This window comes from Piliocolobus tephrosceles, chromosome 10 (genome assembly GCF_002776525.5).
Source record: "Piliocolobus tephrosceles isolate RC106 chromosome 10, ASM277652v3, whole genome shotgun sequence".
NCBI classification, from domain to species: Eukaryota; Metazoa; Chordata; class Mammalia; order Primates; family Cercopithecidae; genus Piliocolobus; species Piliocolobus tephrosceles.
The window spans coordinates 31,701,383-31,724,076 of NC_045443.1; the positions used below are offsets into that span (position 1 = coordinate 31,701,383).

Sequence of the window (22,694 nt, forward strand, 5' to 3'; positions counted from 1 at the left end):
TAGAAAAGAAAGGACATTCATTATGATGTAATCGCAGTTGAATGTAGGCAGCACAAAGGGCTTATACTGTGTCTTTTTTTTTTTTTTTTTTAATATACTGGGTCTATTTTGCTCACCACTCTATGTCCCGTGCCTGGAAGTGCGACTGGTACATAGTAGGTGTTGCATACATAGTTTCAGAATGAAATTTTAGAAATCAAAATTCTACAAACATTGCACACAGATTTAACGTTCTCTTATTTTCCAGGCGAGGTCAGGGCGCCCTTTGGTTTCGCGCTTCTGGCCCTTTAAGAAAGTGGAGGAGAAAGAAAGCGCTGCTGGGAAAAAGGGCGGGGCCGCGAGGGTCCGCCGTCCGTCCCGCCCACATCCCGGCCACAGCCAGCAGCTCGCGCTGGGCTCGGTTTTGGTAGCGGGACCCAGAAAATGTAAAGCATGCGCAGGAAGAGTCGCCAGGGTGAGTGACAGGTGAGCCCTGTGCTTTACTTCAGAGGGCGGTGTCAGCAAAGCTAGGTAAGGAGACCGGGAGGACGCTGCCTGCCCCTTTAAGATCGACTCCACCCCGCCTCTGGAGGAAAATGACGCAGTCGTCTACAGTTTCTGGAACGTAACCCTTTTGATCCCGTCAGCTCTCCTTCTCATTAAGAGAAATACCCAGTGGCCCCCACAGTCACATACGTCATAACCCATGCGTCATCGGTGCTGGGACGGGAGAGGGAAGCGCCGGTCTAAAGGACATGGGGTCCAAATCCCAAATAATCTCTATTTGCTCTGCGTTACCTTTAAACTTTAGGCTGCATTGTGTGATTCAAGTGACAGCCTAGTACTGCTTATCAAAATTAGTCTAATGGGAGACCAGGCCCTGAGAGACCTCTGCGATCCCAGGACACTGATGTGGGGTAACTAATACCCACTGGAAGTCTACGCTGAGTTCACAGGCTATGTATGACCTGACATGCATTTTGGGCTGCCCTGTGTTTTGATATTTAAATGAGTTGCTGTTGTTTAAAAGCGGAAGCTGGCCGGGCGTGGTGGCTCGCGCCTGTAATCCCAGCACTTTGGGAGGCGGAGGCAGGCGGATCGCTTGAGGTCAGGAGTTCCAGACCAGTCTGGCCAACATGGCGAAACCTCGTCTCTACACACACACACACACACACACACACACACAATACAAAAATTAGACGGGCATGGTGGCACGCCCCGTAATCCCAGGACTCGGGAGGCTGAGATAGGAGAATCGCTTGAACGTGGGAGTCGGAGGTTGCAGTTAGCCGAGATCGCACCACTGCACTCCAGCCTGGGCGACAGAAACTCTTGTCTCAAAAAAAAAAAAAAAAAAAAGTGGAAGCGAATGTGTCAATATCTAGATTTTTTTCGATGATTTTGAGAAATCGGAGGGGTCTGGCAGCATGTTCCTGCCTGGCCCTTTTGAACTGTTTGAAAACAGTCTCCAGCTTGCCACAGCCCCTCTGTTATTTTACAGCCAGCCTGCATCACTCATTTATGATGTCCAGACCCTTGTAGGGATTTGGATTTTTGATCCCTAATTTAAATACTTTAGTAGATTTAAGACCATTTAAAACATTTATGCAGAAGAGATCCGAGGTCTCCAAACAACTGGGTGCATAAGTTGTGTTTAAGTTGTTGTTCCTCATTCTCATTTATTCTTATCAGCGTGTGTGTGTGTGTGTGTGTGTATAAAACGTCTTAGTGATCAGTTGCACAGGTGTTTTTCTATTGGAGCAAATCTTTTCAGTTTAGGCTTGGTAAAATCGAACCATCAGATGCTTTTACAGAAAGAGATCTAGGAGTTGATGTTCTTTTATTACAATTAAATCAATACAGTATTTTTAAAGGAAAAAAACGTGAGTCTTGATTGCATTGTCTTCTGATATGACAATCTTTAGTGAAATAGAGTAGTCAATATAATTTGTATTAATATATCTCTGCCCACAGAAAATTATAAATTCATTAACCCCCCAGCTCTTGGCTAGACTTCACGAAGGCAAAAACTGTGTTTGCCCTGTTGACTACTTTATCCCACCACTGGAATAATAAGCTTCCTGAAGACAGAAGACTTCTGTTATTTTGTTCACAGTTACCAAGCATGCCTACTTTGTTAAATTTCTGAAAGAAGTTGTACAGTTGGCCCACAAGATAACAATATAGCAATGTAAAATTACAGCAATAAAAATAACACAAAAATACAGTGTAACTATTTACATAGCATTTACGTTGTATTATTATGAGTCGTCCAGAGATGATTTAAAGTATACCACAGCATATGCCTAGTATACCACAGCATATGCTTAGTTTACATGCAAATATGCCATTTTATATAAGGGACTTGAGTATCTTCTGTGGTACCCTGGAAGCAAGGGATACTGGAACCAATCCCCTGAGGATACTGAGGGATGACTATATGCCTGATTTCCTGTAAGAGGCATTTTCTTGAGGATTCTTTCAAAATCAAATGCTTGTGTATTTGTTGTGTTAAATTACTAAAAGGATTCTCTTGTGAAGAGGTATCATTTAAAAAGATTGGATTTTCGCAATTGATGCACCAAAGCTTTCATCTGAAATGAACTTGCACATGTGAGTCATCAGATACAGAGCTTACACTGTAATATTTTCCTTTTTTTTTTCTTTGACACGGAGTTTTGCTCTTGTTGCCCAGGCTGAAGTATAATGGTGCGATCTCAGCTCACTGCAACCTCTGCCTCACGGGTTCAAGCAATTCTCAAGTAGTGGAATTACAGGCACCCGCCACCATGCCTGGCTAATTTTTTGTATTTTTAGTAGAGACAGGGTTTCACCATGATGACCAGCTGGTCTTGAACTCCTGACCTCAGGTGATCCTCCCACCTTGGCCTCCCAAAGTGCCGGGATTATAGGCGTGAGCCACCGTCCCCGGCCAATATTTTCTTATTATGTAATAGGATCTGGAAATGTTCTTCCTTGGAATTCTCAGTATTACTTTTTTTTCCCCCCCAGAGACTCAGAGGTTCCAGTTGAGATCAAGTTGGGAGACACACCCTTGTTCATTCTCCTTGAGAAGCAGCCATTATCAACAGAACATTGATAGAACCTGTGTTTGGGGAAAGGCCTGATGGCTTTGAGTCTAGGTTGGAAAGCACCCAGGAATCGCTGTGGTCTCCTCTTGCAGGCTGTGCGAAGCAGTGGTCTTCTCTTGTTTCCCTGTGGCCGGTGTCCCTGGAGGGGAGCTGGAAGCTTTTTGGATCCTGAGATAAAGGCTTTCCTGGAGGAGAACACTGAAGTCACCAGCAGTGGTAGCCTCACCCCTGAAATCCAGTTGCGGCTTTTGACCCCGAGATGCAAATTCTGGTGGGAGAGAGCTGACCTGTGGCCCTACAGTGATCCTTACTGGGCAATCTACTGGCCAGGAGGCCAAGCCCTGTCTAGGTATTACCCTATTGAACCCTTTAAGGCGGTACAGATCTTTGCTCTTTTCAGTCCCATCCAACTCCAGCCTCTACAAAAAACCATAGCAAGTCTGGGCGTGGTGGCTCATGCCTGTAGTCTCCGTACTTTGGGAGGCTGAGACTGTATAGTAAGCTGTGATCCTGCCACTGCACTCCCGCCTGGCCTGTCTTTAAAAACAAAACAAAACAGAAACCAGCAAAACTCAAAAGTCTTCTTGTTTTTTCTTCTTTCTTTCTTTCTTTTTTTTTTTTTTTGGTAGAGACAGGATCTTGCTATGTTGTCCAGGCTGGTCTTAAACTCCTGGCCTCCTCAACCTCCCCAAGTCCTGGTATTACAGACGTAGGCCTCTGAGCCTGACCTTAGTTAGCCATATTTTTTGGTTGCCTTGTTGCATAATTTTCCCTTGTAACCCAAGCTTATCAAGCTATTTTCCCAAGTAGCTGTCTCCCCAAGAGAAATCCTAGAGTCAGCTGTCAGGACCCTGGATAGCCATAAGTGATCCAGAAATCTCATCTGTTAGGAGGTTCATGGTTCATAGCGCATGACCATTGCCGAGTTTTTAGATGGAAGCTAAATACCCAGTCCTTCAGCTCTCCTTTAATTCAGTGAATGTTGCTCCATAAACCTCACATTCCCTCCAGAGTTGCTTCTTTTCCCATAAAACAGGAGCTGTGAGTGAGTGGGGTGCTCAAAGATTCCCTCTTCTATTGGGTGCAGTGCCTGTAATCCCAGTGCTTTAGGAAGCCAGTGCAGGAGGACAGCTTGAGGTCAAGAGTTCGAGACCAGCCTAGGCAACATAGTGATACCCCTGTCTCTACAAAAAAAAAGTTTTTTTTTTTAATTAGCCAGGTGTGGTATCTTGTGCCTGTAATCTTAGCAACTCAGGAGGCTGAGGTGGGAGGATCACATGAACCCAGGATTTCTAGGTTACAGTGAGCTGTGATTGCACCATTGCACTCCAGCCTGGGTAATAGAATGAGACCCTGTATCTATTTTTAAAAGACAGAATAAAAGTCTCAGTGGCTCATGCCTGTAATCTCAGTACTTTGGGAGGCCGAGGCCGGCAGATCACTTGAGATCAGGAGTTCAAGACCAGCCTGGCCAACGTGGCGATAGAGTGAGGAAAAAAAATCCCTCTTCTCTAGAGGCTTGTTGAAAATGTAGGACTTGAATCTGCGTTTTAATCCCCCCTCCCCATCTTCTAACTCTCCATATTGCAGAGGTCTTAGGGCATTTTCTCACATAGCCACACTACACTTCTTATTGAAACACAGCTGATGAAATAAAGGCAAGAGCTTTTTGCATTTTGATCTAGTCTTTGTTATAGGATTGGTAAATGATTTCATCTGTTTATGCCCTGTGGTTCTAAAGCTGTGAAACAAAAAAGGTGATAAGGACTTCTGTTTCACAGGAATGGTATAGCCTACATAATTAGTGTTAAATGTAGTTTTAAGTAAAGTGTGTAAATGCAAACATAGAGCTTTTGGTTGGAAATTCCAAGGACTGGAAAGCTTTCCAGCTGGTACAAAATAATGCCAATTTTCTGATTGTTGTGTTGCTAGATTTTCAAGCTTTATTTAGTTACATCATAGTTTTAGAATGCTGACATCTTAAGTGATGTCTATTAAAGTGACTATCAACTTGAAATAAAATCATCAGAGACTGAGTTAGATGTCATAAATTGGTGACCCATAGGTGTGTTTTGTTTGAGCTGTACTTATAAACTTCAAAAAAATTATTTGCTGATATTTAAAACTGGCGAGATTTCATGTAAAAATCGATTTGCTTTAAAAAACAAGGATACCTGGTAAACAGGGATTCTGTGTGGCAACGGTGAGCTGAAGATGGGTAGCAGCTATTTATTTACTTATTTAGAGACGGAGTTTTGTTCTCATCATCCAGGCTGGAGTGCAGTGGCGTGATCTCAGCTCACTGCAACCTCCACTTGAACCACTCCAGGTTCAAGCAATTCTTCTGCCTCAATCTCCCGAGTAGCTGGGATTACAGGTGCCCTCCACCACACCTGGCTACTTTTAGTATTTTTAGTAGAGACGGGGTTTCACCATGTTGGCCAGGCTGATCTCAAATTCCTGACCTCAGCTTCCCAAAGTGCTGGGATTACAGGTGTGAGCTACTGCACCCAGCCTATTTATTTATTTATTTAGAGATGGAGTCTTACTCTGTTGTCCAGGTTGCAGTGCAATGGTGCAATCTCAGCCTACTACAACCTACACCTCCCAGGTTCGAGTGATCCTCCGGCCTTGGCCTCTCAAGTAACTGAGATTATAGGCACCCACTGAATAATTTTGTATTTTTTTTTTTTTTTTTTTGAGACGGAGTCTCGCTCTGTCATCTGGGCTGGAGTGCAGTGGTGTGATCTCGGCTCATTGCAACCTCCGCCTCCCTGGTTGAAGTGATTCCCCTGCCTCAGCCTCTCAAGTAGCTGGGACTACAGGCTCGTGCCACCATGCCAGGCTAATTTTTGTATTTTTAGTAGAGACAGGGTTTCACCATGTTGATCAGGCTGGTTTTGAACTCCTGACCTTGTGATCCACCCTCCTCGGCCTCCCAAAGTGTTGGGATTATAGGCGTGAACCAACGCGCCTGAACTAATTTTGTATTTTTATTAGAGACAGGGTTTCACCATGTTGGCCAGGCTGGTCTTGAACTCCTGACCTCAAGTAATCCGCCGGCCTTGTCCTCCCAAAGTGCTGGGATTATAGGCATGAGCCACCGTGCCTGGCGGTAGCAGCTATTTAGACAGGGCATGTATACCTTTACTTTGCCATAGTTTTACTGGTAGATGTTGTCAAGTCCCAGGTTCTTGGTGCCATGAACAAAGAATTGGACGTGACACACATACAAGTAGCAAAGCAGCAAACAATTTGTTAAGCACAATGCGATCAGCAGTGGATCAGGCTGACCCGCGAGTGGTATCAGCCCTGGTTTGTTACATTTCATGGCCTTTTATATGCTTTTTCCTCACTTGCTTAACCTTACTTTATTTTTCAGAAGTGAATTGCTCATCCTTGCCTTTCCCTCATTGTGCCTAAACCGCACTTTATTTCTCATAAGCTAATTGTGCATCCTTTCTTAACAGTATTTTATCTTTCCCGACAAAATTGCTTATCTTTTATTTCTTGTAACCAAATTGCTACTGCAAGCCCTTTCAACTTATTTTCCTTATCTTGCATGTTCCAACTCATTGCTTACTCCCTTATTAGTGCTTACTCTCTTATTTCATATGTCCTATTTCTGCTATCTTATATGTTTTGCTTTTGGTATTGCTTCAGCTAGCCTATGTCCAATGGGTGCCCTTCACCCCGACTTCCTCTGCCATTCTCCTGCCTCAGTAGTACCCACTGTTCCTTATTACTCCAATCCTAAGATCAAGAGTCAGCTGAAATTTGTTATTTCAGTGTTTCCCCATCCATCTTCACTTGTTTGGTAACTATTTAGCCCCAGTCCAAATTCCTTGGCTGAACTGGACTTTGGGTTTTACCAGAGAGGTCATTATACTACAATGCAGGCAGCAGGAAAGTCACTCTATGATTTAGTCTAGAGGAGACAGTGACTCTTGGATTGAGTTTACTTAATTTTAGTCTTTGTTTTAGCAGTATTTTGTCAGTCTTAATTCCTGGTGCTTGGTAGTTTCTGGAACGTACTAAGTATTCAATACTTTGTCAGCCCAAATGAGAGACTGAGGCATGAGTCTTAACCAGCCAAGGTTTGTTAAGCCCAAGAAAAGTACAAGTCACAGAGAAGTTTGTGGCCTGTGCTCTTCCAAGAGGTTTTTAGGAGGTACAGTATTTATACATTTCTTTCTTTCTTTCTTTTTTTCTGTTGTTTGAGATGGAGTTTTGCTTTTGTTGCCCAGGCTGGAATGCAATGGCACAATCTCGGCAGACTGCAGCCTTCCCCCTCCCAGGTTCAAACGATTCTGCTGCCTCAGCCTCCCGAGTAGCTGGGATTACAGGCATGCATCACCGCAGCTGGCTAATTTAGTATTTTTAGTAGAGATGGGGTTTCACCATGTTGGCCAGGCTGGTTTTAAACTCCTGACCTCAGGTGATCCACCCACCTCGGCCTCCTAAAGTGCTGGGATTACAGGCGTGAGCCACCTCGCCCAGACATTTATACATTTCTTTTCTTTCTTTCTTTCTTTTTTTTTTTGAGACGGAGTCTCGCTCTGTCACCCAGGCTGGAGTGCAATGGCTTGATCTCCACTCACTGCAACCTCTGCCTCCTGGATTCAAGCAATTCTCCTGCCTCAGCCTCCCGAGTAGCTGGGATTACAGGCGCCCACCACCATACCTGGCTAGTTTTTGTATTTTTAGTAGAGATGGGATTTCACCATGTTGGCCAGGCTAGTCTCAAACTCCTGACCTCAGGTGATCCACCTGCTCAGCCTCCCAAAGTGCTGGGATTACAGGCATGAGCCACTGTGCCTGGCTATACATTTCTTTAAAGAGGAAAAGGCATGTAGAAATGGTGGGCTAGGCAGTGAGGCAAATGATTACATCCTTGTGAGATTTTAGTCAGTGCCCAGTAAATCTATGCTCTACATAAGGTGAACATTCGAAAATAGGGAGTAAGGAAGAGTTAATTTCGTAGATGTCTCAGGGTAGGTGAAGGAATGATTGCTCTCATCCTGTTTTTCTTGAGACAGGGTCTCACTATGTCACCCAGACCGGAGTGCCGTGGTGCAATCTTTTTTCACTACAGCCTTGACCTCCTGGGCACAAGTGATCCTCCCATCTCAGCCTCCCAAGTAGTTGTGACCACAGGCATGTGGTACCATAAGCAACTAATTTTTGTACTTTTTGTAGAGACGGGGTCTCATTATGTTGCTCAGGCTGGTCTCGAACTCTTGGGCCCAAGTGGTCCTCCCCACTTCAGCCTCCCAAAGTGTTGAGATTACAGGTGTGAGCCACTGCACCTAGACTTATCCTGTTTTTATTCTGTACCCAGGAAGATAAGCTTGTAATGGACATTGTTAGTATGAAGTTTAACACTTTAGTTTTGTGGACAAGGAGTTAGACGTAGGTAGCAGACTAAAGTTAGAGTTGATTTGTTTTTGTTTATGGGAGGAGATACATCTCGAAAGGTTTAGGGGTCTGCAAAGAATTTATGAGCAATTTGTGAGGGCAGTCATCTGGAGATCCCTGACCTTTTCCTTTTGTAGGGGTCTGGCTAATGTATAGCGCTTTGACACAAGGTTGTGAAGTAACAGCTATCTATTCATGAGAAAAGGACAGTGTTCCCTAACTTGGCCTCCAGGCTTAACTTTCCTTTTGACATGAGTTTTGTGGGTCTAGAGACTTTCTTTTTCTTTTTCTTTTTCTTTTTCTTTTTGAGACAGAGTTTCGCTCTGTCATCCAGGCTGGAGTGCAGTGGTGCCATCTTGGCTCACTGTGAGCTCTGCCTCCCGGGTTCACGCCATTCTCCTGCCTCAGCCTCCCAAGTAGCTGGGACTACAGGCACCCGCCACCACACCTGGCTAATTATTTTGCATTTTTGGTAGAGACGGGGTTTCACCGTGTTAGCCAGGATGGTTAAACAGTCTCACTGTGTCACCCAGGCTGGGGTGCAGTGGTGCAATCTTGGCTCACTGCAAACTCTGCTTCCCTGGTTCAAGCAATTCTGCCTCAGCCTCCTGAGTAGCTGAGATTACAGGCACCCGCCACCACCCTTCGCTAATTTTTGTATTTTTTTTTTTTTTTAATTTTGAGATAGAGTCTTGCTCTGTTGCCCAGGCTGGAGCACAGTGGCATAATCTCAGCTCACTGCAACCTCCGCCTCCTGGGTTCAAGTGATTCTCCTGCCTGAACCTCCTGAGTAGCTGGGACTATAGGCACACACCACCATGCCGAGCTAATTTTTGGATTTTTAGTAGAGATGAGATTTTGCCATGTTGGCCAGGTTGGTCTCGAATTCCTGCCCTCAAGTGATCTGCCTGCTGTGGTCTCCCAAAGGGCTGGGATTACAGGCATGAGCCACCGTGCCCAGCCTACAACTTTTTTTTGAAAAAAATTGACTTGAATAGCATGATTAGTCAGTTGTGTGGTACTGTGCTTCATACCTGCTGAAGAGAAATACCAAATGACTAGGTCCTTTCTTCTGCCACCTCTGCCCAGCTCTGGAGATGGACTTTTTGTGTCACTCTAGTCAGACCAAACTTGCCAAGGTTGGACCAAGTTCTTCTGCTACGTTTCACTATTTCTTTTGTCCAGTCAACCTAAGGACATGTCTTTTCTTTCTTTTCCTTTTCTTTTTTTGGATACCTCTTATTTGCCGAGACCAGCTGGGTTGGGGAGACCCTAACCCAGTGGCGCTAGAGGAATTAAAGACACACACAGAGGAATATAGAGGTGTGACGTGGGAAATCAGGGGTCTCACAGCCTTAGAGCTGAGAGCCCCAAACAGAGATTTACCCATGTATTTATTAACAGCAAGCCAGTCATTAGCATTGTTTCTGTAGATATTAGATTAACTAAAGGTATCCCTTATGGGAAATGAAGGGATGGTCTGAAATAAAGGGATGGGTTGGGCTAGCTATCTGCAGCAGGAGCATGTCCTTAAGGCACAGATCACTCATGCTATTGTTTGTGGTTTAAGAAAGCTTTTAAGCGGTTTTCTGCCCTGGTTGGGCCAGGTGTTCCTTGCCCTCATTCCGGAAACCCACAACCTTCCAGTGTGGGCGTTATAGCCATCATGAACATGTCACAGTGCTGCAGAGATTTTGTTTATGGCCAGTTTTGGGGCCAGTTTATGGCCAGATTTTGGAGGGCCTGTTCCCAACACTTATTTTTCCTCATCTCTTTATGTTTCTCCTTTCTTTTTAATTTAGGTATCTTTTGGATAATCCTGATGTTGTCAGAGGAAAATCTGTATTAGATCTTGGGAGTGGTTGTGGAGCAACAGCTATTGCTGCTAAGATGAGCGGGGCATCAAGGATCTTGGCCAATGACATAGACCCTAGTAAGGATTCATATTTTAAAATATTTAAGGCTCATCTTTTTTTTCTTCTCTAGAATAAATATGTACACATGCTCAGTGTGGTAGCTTGTCGTCATATGTATTTTGTGATCAGACATTGTGAATCTGTGTGCACTGGGACGTTATCTGTAGGAATCCCCTGAGGTCAGAGTAGATGGTACATTTTTCCCAAGAGGATTTGTGTCTGCCAGACATCCTGGAGGGAGCACTTATGTTAATTTATGGGTTAGGAATTTCCTGAAATAAGTAAATAGTGTTTATTTGACCCCAAACCGAAGTGAGTGTTGGCCTGTCTTTGAGGGTGATTTTTATTCCATTAGAACACAGGCTGAGACAGGTAAGTTTTTATTTGATCTGATTTTCTTCTGGTCTACCCTTTCACTGAGAATATAGTCTTTGAAAACCTTGATTTTATAAAGGAGTCTCAGTTCTTTTTTTTTTTTTTTTTTTTTGGATACAGAGCCTCACTCTGTTGCCCAGGCTGGAGTGCAGTGGCATGGTCTCGCCTCACTGCGACCTCCACCTCCTGGGTTCAAGTGATTCTCCTGCCTCAGCCTCCCGAGTAGCTGGGATTACAGGCATGCACCACCACGTCCAGCTAATGTTTGTATTTTTATTAGAGACAGGGTTTCACCATGTTAGCCAGGCTGGTCTCAAACTCCTGACCTCAGGTGATCCGCCTGCCTTGGCCTCTCAAAGTGCTGGGATTACAGGCGTGAGCCACTGCGCCCAGCCAAGGGGCCTCAGTTCTAATTTATTGCCATGCTCAATCAAGGCCAAGGCTTGTTTCCCTGTTCACAGTAAAAAAACAAAATATTTTGGTTAATGAAATCAGCAAATATTCCTAAAATTCCCATCATTTCTAGGTGTTTTGAATTGTTTGTTTTGTTTTCAGGATATCCAGTCATGTATTTGGAAATTGTGGTATAGCTTATATTGAGATAACCTTTATACTTCTTTACTTTAAACAACAACTTTCAACAAAAAGGAAGAAAAATATATTGTTAGCAGATCTTCTAAATTATTTAATCAACAGGGAATTATAACAGCCTAGCATATACCAATTCATTTTGTGTTTTTTTTTTTTTTTTTTTTAAGTCGCAGGAATGGCTATTACACTAAATTGTGAATTGAACCGACTGAATCCTTTTCCTATTTTAATCCAAAACATTTTGAATTTGGAACAAGATAAGTGGGACCTTGTTGTTCTTGGCGATATGTTTTATGATGAAAACCTTGCAGACAGTCTTCATCAGTGGCTGAAGAAGTGCTTCTGGACCTATAGAACTCGAGTACTGATTGGTGACCCTGGGCGGCCCCAGTTCAGTGGACACAGCATTCAGCATCACCTGCACAAAGTGGTAGAATATTCACTTTTGGAGCCTACTAGGCAGGAAAACAGTGGACTGACAACAAGCACAGTGTGGGATTTTCAGCCTTGAGTTGTCTTAGTGCTTCCAAGTATGAATATAGTAATGTTTGGATCTGACTCTAAAAGTTTTCTCTATAGGAGATACTCTCCAGTTTAATGAATGTAATTCTTGTTAAATGGCAAATCTTGTTTTTAAAATATGAAGGTTTAGAGTTTTGCTTACTTTTGTCATGTAACTGGTTCTGTATTTCTATGCATGCCAATTATACACATCTCTATCTGCATTTTTTTTCTATTTTAACCACTGAAAAAATATGATTATACAATGCCATACTCACTGGTGGCAGCATTTAATTTAAGTAATGCAGAGGAATTAAACATTGTAGCCGGATCTGTTTCTGTAGTTGAGAAGAACTGTGATATAACTTTTAATTAAACAAACAAAACAAAATGTAGAAGAATATATATATTTTTTCTTTTTTTAGAGACAGAGTCTCTGCTCTCAGGCTGGAATGCAATGGCTATTCAGAGGCTTACACATTGGGCACTGCAGCCTTGAACTCTGGGCTTTTTTTTTTTTTTTTTTTTGAGATGGAGTCTCGCTCTGTTGCCCAGGCTGGAGTGCAGTGGCGCATATCTCGGCTCACTGTAGCCTCCGCCTCCCACATTCAAGCGATTGTCCTGTCTCAGCCTCCGGAGTAGCTGGGATTGCTCATTTTTGTATTTTTAGTAGAGACTGGGTTTTGCCATGTTGGCCAGGCCAGTCTCAAACTCCTGACTTCAGGTGATCCACCCGCCTTGGCCTCCTAAAGTGCTGGGATTACAGGTGTGAGCCACCACACCAGCCTGACAATGTTTTTTATTTCTATCACTTCCTTTTGATTTTTTCTTATAGCTTCTATCTCTGCTTATGTCACCCATCATTCTTGCATGTTGTATGCTTTTCACATTAGAGCCTTTTGCTTGTTAATCAGTTACTTTAAATTTATGATCTGATAATTCTAAAATGTCTACCATATCTGAGTCTGGTTTTGATGCTTGTCTTTCCAGACCGTTTTTTTGTCTTTTAGCATGCCTTGTAATTTTTTGTTGATAGCTAGACATGATGTATTGGATAAATAAGCAGGTAAACTAAGGTAGCATGAGGTTTTAAAATCTGGGTAGGGCTATTGTTTGCTGTAGTGTAGCTATTATAGGCTAAATTTTCCTCTAGTGTCCTTGCTATTGTCTCCCCTGTTATCTTTGAGTTTCCCTAGAGATTCCTTCTTATATAGAGTATGAAGCTTGCAGTTTTTTTCACCTGTAATTCCCTGTTATTATACAGTAGCCTAATTGATGTGATAAAGTATGGGAGAAGGTATGTTCTATAGTTCTGTGATTAAGTCTCAGTCAGTTAAGTCAGCCTGTGCTCCTGCTGTGACCTTCACAAGTGCTTTCAGCTTTTCTTTTGTCCCTTTGGTGAGACAGGAAGGCTAGAGGAGGCTGGAGCTGGGTACTTCCTTTCCCCCAGGTCAGCTAGGCTCTGGTAAAATAGTTTCCCTTGAGAGCTGGAATTGAATGCTTGGGCATATTTCAAAATGATTACTTTCCCCATCCTCGTACCAGAAGAAGGGATTTTTCTCTGATCCTCACCCTGAGAACCTGGTAGGTATCCTGGAGGTAAAAACTATGAAAGTGTGGTGTCTCCCCTAGGAGTGGGCCCCCTTGAGTTGGTTTAATTTAACAAAGTTTAATTGAGCAAAGAACAATTTAGGCAGCTCCCAGAAGCAGTGTAGGTTCAGAGTGATGGCAGGGTTGCCACACCTGGTGAGATAACGGTTATGGACAGATTCCTGGAGCATTTGATTTTTTTTTTTTTTTTTGAGACAGAGTCTCACTCTTATTGCCTAAGCTGGAGTGCAATGGCACGATCTTGGCTCACTGCAACCTCTGCCTCCTGGGTTAAAGTGATTCTCCTGCCTCAGCCTCCCAAGTAGCTGGGATTAGAGGCATGCATCACCACGCCCAGCTGGGATTACAGGCATGCACCACCATGCCCAGCTAATTTTTATATTTTTAGTAAAGATAGAGCTTCACCATGTTGGCCAGGCTGGTCTCGAACTCCTGACCTGAGGTGATCCATCCGCCTCAGCCTCCCAAAGTGCTGGGATTACCAGTGTGAGCCACTGCACCAGGCTGGAGCTTTTGATTCTTAAGTCCATCCACATGGAGCCTCCAGCAACTCAGGAATTATAGCATAAATGTTCCTACTGGTACTGGCTCCAGCAAAAGGCTTCTGCTCCCTGTAAGCTGTGGTTCTTTGTATTTGCATTTCTAATTTGTGAGGCATTTTCTCTTTAACCTTAATTCTATAATGGATCTAAGTGTTGTTGATTTTTCAGTTTATTCAGCTTTATTCTTATTGTGAGGATGGGAATGATGACTTCCAATCTCTTTATATTAGAACATATAAATCAGACTAGAGACTGGAAATTTTTGTTGTTGTTGTTGTTGAGTTTTTTGTTTTGTTTTGTTTTTAGACAGGGTCTTGCTCTCTCATCCAGGCTGGAGTTCCGCGATGTGACCATGCTCACTGCAGCCTCGACTTTCCAGGCTCAGGTAATCCTCCCACCTCAGCTTCCTTAGTAGCTAGGACCGCAGGCATGCACCACCATGATGCCTGGCTAGTTTTTTTATTTTGTATTTTTTGTAGACACGGAGTCTTGCTACATTGGCCAGGCTGGGTATTACTGGGTGTTTCTTTCTTTCCTCCTTTATTTCTTTCCATATTTACTTATTCAATGAATATTTGAGTGCTTATTATATACCAGGCACTGTTCTAGGCACTAGGGATATAGGGATACAGCAATGAAAAAAAAAAGATAAATATTTTGTCCTTAGAAAATTTGTATTCTAGAGTAGGGAGACATAATGAACAAATGAAAAGTAAAACAGGCATCAGATGGTGATAGGTAGTAAGGAGAAAAAGAGGTAAGGGTGATAGGGAATACTGGGTACTAGATGGGGTACAGATATTTTAAACAGAGTGGTGAGAAATAATTAATACAACTAGCAACATAAAAAAGGAGGAAAATAAAAGTGCCAACTGTTTTAGGAAGATAAATCCTTCATAGACCCAAAGAAGCTCACAACTTAGATCGAAACTGGTTTCTGCAAAAAGGGGAAAATACGATTGACTTGGTTAAATATTCTGTATTAAATTTTATTGAATTCATCTTTAGAAAAATTTCATAGATAGAACAGGCCTTACCCTTTTTGCACATATATACATATATGCCACCTTTGCAGTGGCAACATATATAGCCACACTATAAACATATCACATTTATAAAGCAATAGTAAGGACAAGAAATGGAGCTGAATAAGTACCCCCCAACATACACAAGAAAGTTAGCATACTTACCCCGTTTTTCACTACATCAGAGGCAAAATAAGAAATCTTTTAAGAAAATCTCAACAAGACAGGCTCATGGCAAAATGAATATGCTAAATTTGGGGGTTGGTTTAAGCATGGTATGTGTCAGGTAATTTTGTGATTACCAAAAAGTTTTCACTTGAAAACTAAGACCTTTGCTGTTTATTTCACAATGTGAAATCAATAGAACCTGAAGATACAAATCTCTGTAGTGATATTCTGTATGTACTCATTTTTACACATTTTTGAATGCAATTTTGCTAAGGAAGGAAAGCTTACAGATGAATAAAATGTAATTGGGAAGAGTAGCCATAAAAATCAATGAACTAAGAGGCTGGGCAAGAAGAGCCTCTGTAATACTAATACGCTGAATGGCTAATAAGTCACTTCATTTCAGTGAAACAAATACCTAAATTCTTTTAAGAATTAACAGGCTTGATGTTCAGGTCTGCTTTTGGCAAATGGGTATTTAAATACTCCAGGAAGGTAAGAGCCAGAAAACAGGAAGGTAACTATGCTTTTAGAAATATGTTTACTTAGATTCTCCCAAGGTTTATACTTACAGGTAAGCTTATAACAATAGCTCAAATACCTGCATAGGAGAAGGAAATCTCAAGGGAAAACAGTTAATTTTAAAGTTATTTTAAAAACAAAATCCAACACCATAGATCAGAGTTCATGCTAGGATTATCATTTCAAAAATAATGACTCATCCAACAGATATAGAATAATAGCACTATTAAGATGTTTAAGAGTAAAGCACAAACCATGTATATACCAAGACTTAGCTAATTCTCTGAGAGTTATAACTTAAGACAATAAAATAATTAAAAGTAGTGTTAACATTAAATAGAATGCAAATCTCTATAGATGGTTTCCTGGGAAAGTAGTTTTGATAAGCTTTCCTAGCATTGATCATCTTCAAAAAGCATCAATAAACAGTCCATGTCACTTGCTTTAGTTTGTTTGGGCCTACTAATTGCTCCAACACTTCTCGTGAATGATCTATAAAAGAAAACAATGACAAGATATTAATTGACAATAATAAATGTTTAATATTTCCTCATGTCTAACTGGAGATGATGTTAATACACAGTTATTTAAAGGATTAAAGGAGGTGATCTATAAAGCACAGTATACAACTAACTTGCTAATAATTAATGGTAGCCCTTACTATTATTAGGTGTAGTGCACCTATCACAGTATTACTTGTTTAAAAAAAAAAAAAACTGGCATTTGTTGTTTTCTGTGTAATTTCATCATAATTCCACCAACCAGAGTAATGGTGTAATTTCACCATTAACCTGTGTTAATGGTTAATAACTTTTTTCGGGATCTTAGCTGGAAATAGATGATTCACTAAAGTGGAGTGACTGAACAGCATTTAATTAAGGGAATATTTACCAAAAAAGTAGGATTAAAGAAAGCCAATAAACCACCTTGGGAAGCTGCAACACACCCAAAGGGTTAGAGGAGGTAGTAGTCACCAGAACGTGACAAGTTGACCTGTAGTTGAACATTTTTCCATGTCTGTATAATACTATTATAAAATATGATTTAAAATAGATAACCATTATATAAATACACTGTAATTTAACCGATCTATATTATTGGACATTTAGATGTGTTCAGTTTTTCACAATGTACAGTCATGATTTTGATATGGTTTCCATCCTAGTTTTAGGATGTCTTTAAAAAATCTGAATTAAAGCAAAAATACTGATAAAATTTTGTTAGTTTAAATATTACTCATAAGTTTAACAGACTTGTTTCCATAGCTACAACTTATGTTTTATATACAACCTATCTCTAACCCAGTCTTGGAAATCCTGTAATTTGGTGGTTCCTAGACAGATTTCACAGACCAGTAGGAAAAAAAAAAAAAAGATGGGCCCAACACATACAGTGACAAAATTTTATTTTAAGTTAAACAAAATTAAGCAAAAATACCAAGGTTTATTGCCAGTAAGAGAACCACAGAGTGTATAGAAATGAAAAGTTATTATCATTGGGAAAACAAAGGTTTACAATTCCATTTTTTAAAAAAAGTAGCTAGTAAGATAAATGCAGTTTTATTCATGGTCATAAAAATATTATTGGTTATTGTAGAGGAAATCTAAATCAGAGATAGGTTCAGATTATGTTGAAAGTAAAAGAATGGAAAGACATACCATATAAATGGCAACCATGACAAAGCTGGGTGGCTATAGAAGAGGGGGGAAACACTTTCCAACTCTTTCTGTGAGGCCAGTGTTACCCTGATACCAAAGCCAGACAAAGACATCACATAAAAAGCAAACTGCAGACAAGGATCTTTTATTAATATAGACTAAAAAATGCTCAACAAAACACCAGCACACCAAATCCAGCCACTAGAAGAAACGATTACATACCATGACCAACTGAGATTTATCATAGGAATGCAAGGTTAGTTTAACATCTGAAAATCAATGAGTATGATATACTGTGTTAATGTCCTATTGCTGCTGTAACAAATTACCACAAAGTTAGTGGCTCAAAGCAACAAATTTGTTATTGTACAGTTTTGAAGGTCAGAATTCCAAAATGGGTCTCACTGGGCTAAAATCAGGTGTGGGCAGGTCTGCATTACTTTTTAGAGGCAAGTTTTATCTTTTTTTTTTGGAGGCTCTACAGGAGAATCTACTTCCTTTACTTTTCTAGCTTCTAGAAACTACCACATTCCTTGCATTCCTTCCTGCTTATTTAAAGTGAACAACATTGGGCTGGGTGTGGTGGCTCATGCCTGTAATCCCAGCACTTTGGGAGGCTGAGGCAGGCATATCATGAGGTCAGGAGTTCAAGACCAGCCTGGCCAACATAGTGAAACCCCATCTCTACTAAAAATAAAAAAAATTAGCTAAGCATCCTGGCACGTGCCTGTAGTCCCAGCTACTCGGGAGGCTGAGGTGGAAGAATCACTTGAACTAGGGAGGCGGAGGTTGCAGTGAGCCGAGACCACGCCATTGTACTCCAGCCTAGGTGACAGAGTGAGACTCTGTCTTAAAAAAAAAAAAAAGTGGGCATCATTGGGCATAGTCCTTCTCAAGCTGCCATCTCTATGGTCCTTCTCTGTCCTTCTACTTTTAAGCACCCTTATGATTATATTGGGCCTACATAGATAATCCAGGATGATCTTCCTACTTAAAAATCAACTGATTAGCAACTTTTAATTCCATTGGCAACTTTATGTAACATAACATACTCACATTTTGGGCATTAGAACATGGATATCATTGGGTGGGTGAGAGCATTATTCATTCAGCTTACCACCTACACCATTCTAATGGAACGAAGAACTAAAACCACATGATCATCTCAATAGACAAACACCATTTGGCTGGGTGCGGTGGCTCACGCCTGGAATCCCAGCACTTCGGGAGGCTGATCACCTGAGCTCAGGAGTTCAAGACCAGCCTGGCTAAGATGGGAAAACCCCGTCTCTACTAAAAATACAAAAAATAAATTAGCCAGGCATGGTGGTGGGTGTCTGTAATCCCAGCTACTCAGGAGGCTGAGGCAGGGGAATCGCTTGAATCCAGGAGGCAGAGGTTGCAGTGAACTGAGATGCTGCCACTGCACTCCAGCTTAGACAACACAGCAAGACTCAGTCTCACAAAACAAAACAAAACGAAACAAAACAAAACAAAACAAAACACCAGTTGACAAAAACCAATGCTCATTCAACCAACTAGGAATAGAAGATGACTTCCTCAACCTGATAAAGGGCATCTATGAAAAACCCATAGCTGGCAGGGTGCAGCGGCTTATGCCTGTAATCCCAGCATTTTGGAAGGCCAAGGCGGGAGGATCACTTGAGCCCAGGAGTTCAAGACCAGCCTGGGAAATATAGTGAGACCCTGTCTCTGCAAAAGAAATTTAAAAATTAGCTGAGTGTGCTGGCGCATGCCTGTAGTCCCAGTCACTCAGGGGGCGGAGGCAGGAGGGTCTGCTTGAGCCTGGGAGACAGAGGTTGCAGTGAGTGTGTTCACGCCACTGCACGCCAGCCTGAGCAACAGAGCAAGACCCTGTCTCAAAAACAAACAAGAAAAACCTATAGCTAATAGTGAAAAATTAAATGTTTTCTCCCTAGGATCAAGACAAGGATATCCACTCTTTTGTTTTTGAGACAGTCTCATTCTTGTTGCCCAGGCTGGAGTTCAAGGATGTGCTTGGTTCACTGCAACCTCTGGCTCCCAGGTTCAAGTGATTCTCCTGCCTCAGCCTTCCGAGTAGCTGGGATTACAGGCGCCCTCAACCACGCCCAGTTAATTTTTTGTACTTTCAGTGGAGACGGGGTTGCACCATGCTGGCCAGGCTGGTCTCAACTCCTGACCTCAGCAGTTTGAGACCTGATCCACCCGCCTTGGCCTCCCAAAGTGCTGGGATTACAGGCGTGAGCCACCGTGCCCCACCAGGATGTCCACTCTTGCCATTTCTATCCAACATTGTATCAGAGGTTCTAGCCATGGAAATTAGGCAAGAAAAAGAAAAGGCATTCAGGTTGGAAGGAAGAACTAAAACTATTTGTAGATGATGTTATATTGTGTATACAATATCCCAAGGAATTCACTAAAAAAACAGAATAAATGAGTTCAGCAAGGTACAAGAACAATATATAAAAATCAAATGTATTTCTATATACCAACAATGAATAATCCAAAAATGAACTAGAAAGTAATTCCATTTATGTTGCCATCAAAAATAATAGAATACTTAGGAATACATCGAATGAAAGTGAAAAACTTATACTCTGAAAACTATAGGCCATTATTGAAAGAAATTAAAGATCTAAATAAAAAAATGCAGACCAAAAGACTTAATATTATTAAGATAGCAATATTTCCCAAATTACCTACAGATTCAGTGAAATTCATATCAAAATACAAGCTGGCTTTTTATTGTTTGCAGAAATCAGTAAGATGGGGCCTGGCAGGTTGGCTAACACCTGTAATCTCAGCACTTTGGGAGGCCAAGGCAGGCGGATCGCTTGAGCTCAAGGCTGGAGCTTAAACTCCAGGCTGGAATTTAAGACCAGCCTGGGCAACATGGTGAAACCCCATCTCTACTAAAAATACAAAAATTAGCCAGAAGTGGTAGTGTGCACCTGTTGTCCCAGCTACTTGGAGGACTAAGGTGGGAGAATTGCTTGAACCCTGGTGGTCAAGGCTGCAGTGAGCTGAGATGGCATCACTGCATTCCAGCCTGGGTGACAGAGACCCTGTCTCAACAACAACAACAACAACAACAACAAGAAATTGATGATTCTAATATTTGTATGAGAATTGGAGGGACCCAGAACAGTCAATAGAATTTTGAAAAAGAACAAAATTAGAGACTTAACACTTCCCAATTTCTTTCTTGTTTTTTGAGATGGAGTCTCACTCTGTCGCCAGGCTGGAGTGCAGTGGCATGTTCTCGGCTCACTGCAACCTCTGCCTCCCAGGTTCAAGCGATTCTCCTGCCTCAGTCTCCCAAGTAGCTAGGACTACAAGTGCGTGCCACCATGCCCAGCTAATTTTTGTATTTTTAGAGACAGAGTTTCACCATGTTGGCCAGGATGGTTTCGATCTCTTGACCTCATGATCTGCCCGCCTTGGCCTCCCAAAGTGCTGGGATTACAGGTGTGAGCCACCGCACCCAGCCAACACTTCCCAATTTCATTTTAGCTGGTATATCTACAATAATTTTGGCATTTTTCCAAGTTGTGAATATGTTAGTTATCAAACATTATATATAAATATTTGTCTTCTGTCTACATTTGTCACTCTTATGTGGGAATTCACTATTGCACATTATAGGAAGATGCTTTTCCCTCCAATAGTAAGCATGGAACGTTTTTATGTAATTTAAAATTTTTGATGCCAGATGGCAGTATTATATTAGTCTCCTTAGGCAGCTTCTTCCTATAAAGATAGAGTATTTAGGAATGTGGGTTTAAATAAGAATATTCAATGCCTTCATTATGCTACAGGGAAAAACTATGGGGTCGCTAAGTATTTCATAATCCCTTGGCAGAACATTTTATAGAAACACATACTCTCTTGGCCGGGTGTGGTGGCTCATGCCTATAATCCTAGCACTTTGGGAGGCCGAGATGGGCAGATCACGAGGTCAGGAGATCAAGACCATCCTGGCTAACACGGTGAAACCTGTCTTTACTAAACATACAAAAAAATTAGCCGGGCGTAGTGGTGGGTGCCTGTAGTCCCAGCTACTCAGGAGGCTGAGGCAGGAGAATGGCGTGAACCTGGGAGGCGGAGCTTGCAGTGAGCCGAGATTGCACCACTGCACTCCAGCCTAGGTGACTGAGACTCCGTCTCAAAAAAAAAAGAAAAGAAGAAAAAAGAAACACATACTCTCCAGGCTGAAAAAGAGCTAACGGGTCATTGATGCTAATCACATGACTGATGCTTGATGTCACCTTCCTATTCGTTTCCCTATCCTAGTAACAGTTAAGCCACTTTACACTAGAGGCTCAGGAAGGAATTATAGATTGTGGTTCAGATGACTTAGGTTTTACTTCCAGTTCTATCAACTATTTCTAAGATGTCGGGCAAGCCACTTAAATCAATTGTATCTCTGTTCCCTTATCTTTAAAATGAAGGAGTTGTATAGATGACCTTGTTGGGGCTCAGAAAAGGGTTCCCCAAAGTATGGCACTTTGGCATGCTGAGTACTTTGAACTAAAGGACATTGGAAGGCCTTAGAATCCGCCTCAGAACCAAGGTCTCTGACCTTCTCCTGCCCTCCTCTTACCCTTCATTCTCCCCAAGTGAGTCACAGAAACCAGGATTCCTCTTCCCCAAGGTGGGTCACAGAAACTAGAACTCTTTTCCCCAAAGGAAGACATAAAACCTACAAATATTACTCTAAACTTCCCCAGCCTTTCTGCCCAGGAGCTGGCCATAAAGAAATTCTCTGATGTACCCTTGTCGGATAGGAGATCATAAGGCCCTCATTCCAGAGTGGACCCCGCCCTATACCCTGGAAGAAGGAATGTCACACAGAAAGGCCAAGAAGAATCTGAACAAACAGGCCTTGCTGGGTTTCTCCACTCTTACTATTAGCTCATTCTCTTCTCCAGTCACAACTCTACATGGCTGTCCATACTTCATAAGCATAAAAACAAGCAGTTTTCCCTGGGTGTTTGGCTCTTCATTTCTGAAGTCTCCTATAAATCTTTGACCAAATAAACCTGTTACGCCTTTCTCTTATTAACCTCACTTTTCTTATAGGACTTGATCCTTATGATGGGTGAGGAAAGGTACAGCGTTCTGCCTCCCAACCTCTAAGGAACTGTTGACCACCTCTGTAAAAATCTATGACAATATAGATGGAGAGTATTTTTTGAAAGATTCATGGTAGGAGCACTTGGAACACCAAGAAGAAGAAGAAACTATGGGAAATACAAACTTTTTTGTTGTTGTTGTTGAGATGGAGTCTCGC

The 22,694-nt window shown here is 41.9% G+C and overlaps 2 protein-coding genes across 10 annotated transcripts in view; one reads left to right on the forward strand and one right to left on the reverse strand.

The window, feature by feature from the left end:
* Nucleotides 1-338: 338 nt before the first annotated feature.
* On the forward strand, nt 339-16,955 carry ETFBKMT (electron transfer flavoprotein subunit beta lysine methyltransferase). 4 transcript variants are annotated; one of them, XM_026457078.1, is made up of 4 exons: nt 339-465; nt 2,992-3,420; nt 10,292-10,422; nt 11,539-16,955. In XM_026457078.1, the coding sequence occupies exons 2-4, from the start codon at nt 3,107-3,109 to the stop codon at nt 11,880-11,882; spliced, it is 789 nt and encodes a 262-aa protein (XP_026312863.1). In that variant the 5' UTR covers nt 339-465; nt 2,992-3,106; the 3' UTR covers nt 11,883-16,955. The 4 variants fall into 4 exon arrangements, with proteins under 4 accessions (XP_026312863.1, XP_023064739.1, XP_023064737.1 ...); XM_023208971.2 differs by having other exon boundaries at nt 339-454; XM_023208969.2 differs by having other exon boundaries at nt 345-510.
* The window catches only part of AMN1 (antagonist of mitotic exit network 1 homolog), a 62,154-nt gene continuing 54,449 nt past the window's right edge, over nt 14,990-22,694 (reverse strand). For 2 of the 6 annotated variants that reach the window (XM_023208961.3, XM_023208964.3), the window contains one exon: nt 14,995-16,232. In XM_023208961.3, coding sequence (XP_023064729.2) covers nt 16,159-16,232 — 74 coding nt within the window. In that variant the 3' untranslated portion in view covers nt 14,995-16,158. Of the gene's footprint in view, nt 16,233-22,694 lie in introns of all 6 variants that reach the window. The other 4 variants (XM_023208963.3, XM_023208962.3, XM_023208966.3 and 1 more) reach the window with 3 other exon arrangements.

Excerpts from the sequence above, each read along its gene's own strand:
- ETFBKMT (XM_026457078.1), top strand. The coding sequence starts at position 3,107 with ATGGCTTTGAGTCTAGGTTGGAAAGCACCCAGGAATCGCTGTGGTCTC. Across the intron at positions 3,421-10,291 it reads GGAGGCCAAGCCCTGTCTAG|GTATCTTTTGGATAATCCTG; the intron begins GTATTACCCTAT and ends TTTTTAATTTAG. Across the intron at positions 10,423-11,538 it reads GGCCAATGACATAGACCCTA|TCGCAGGAATGGCTATTACA; the intron begins GTAAGGATTCAT and ends TTTTTTTTTAAG.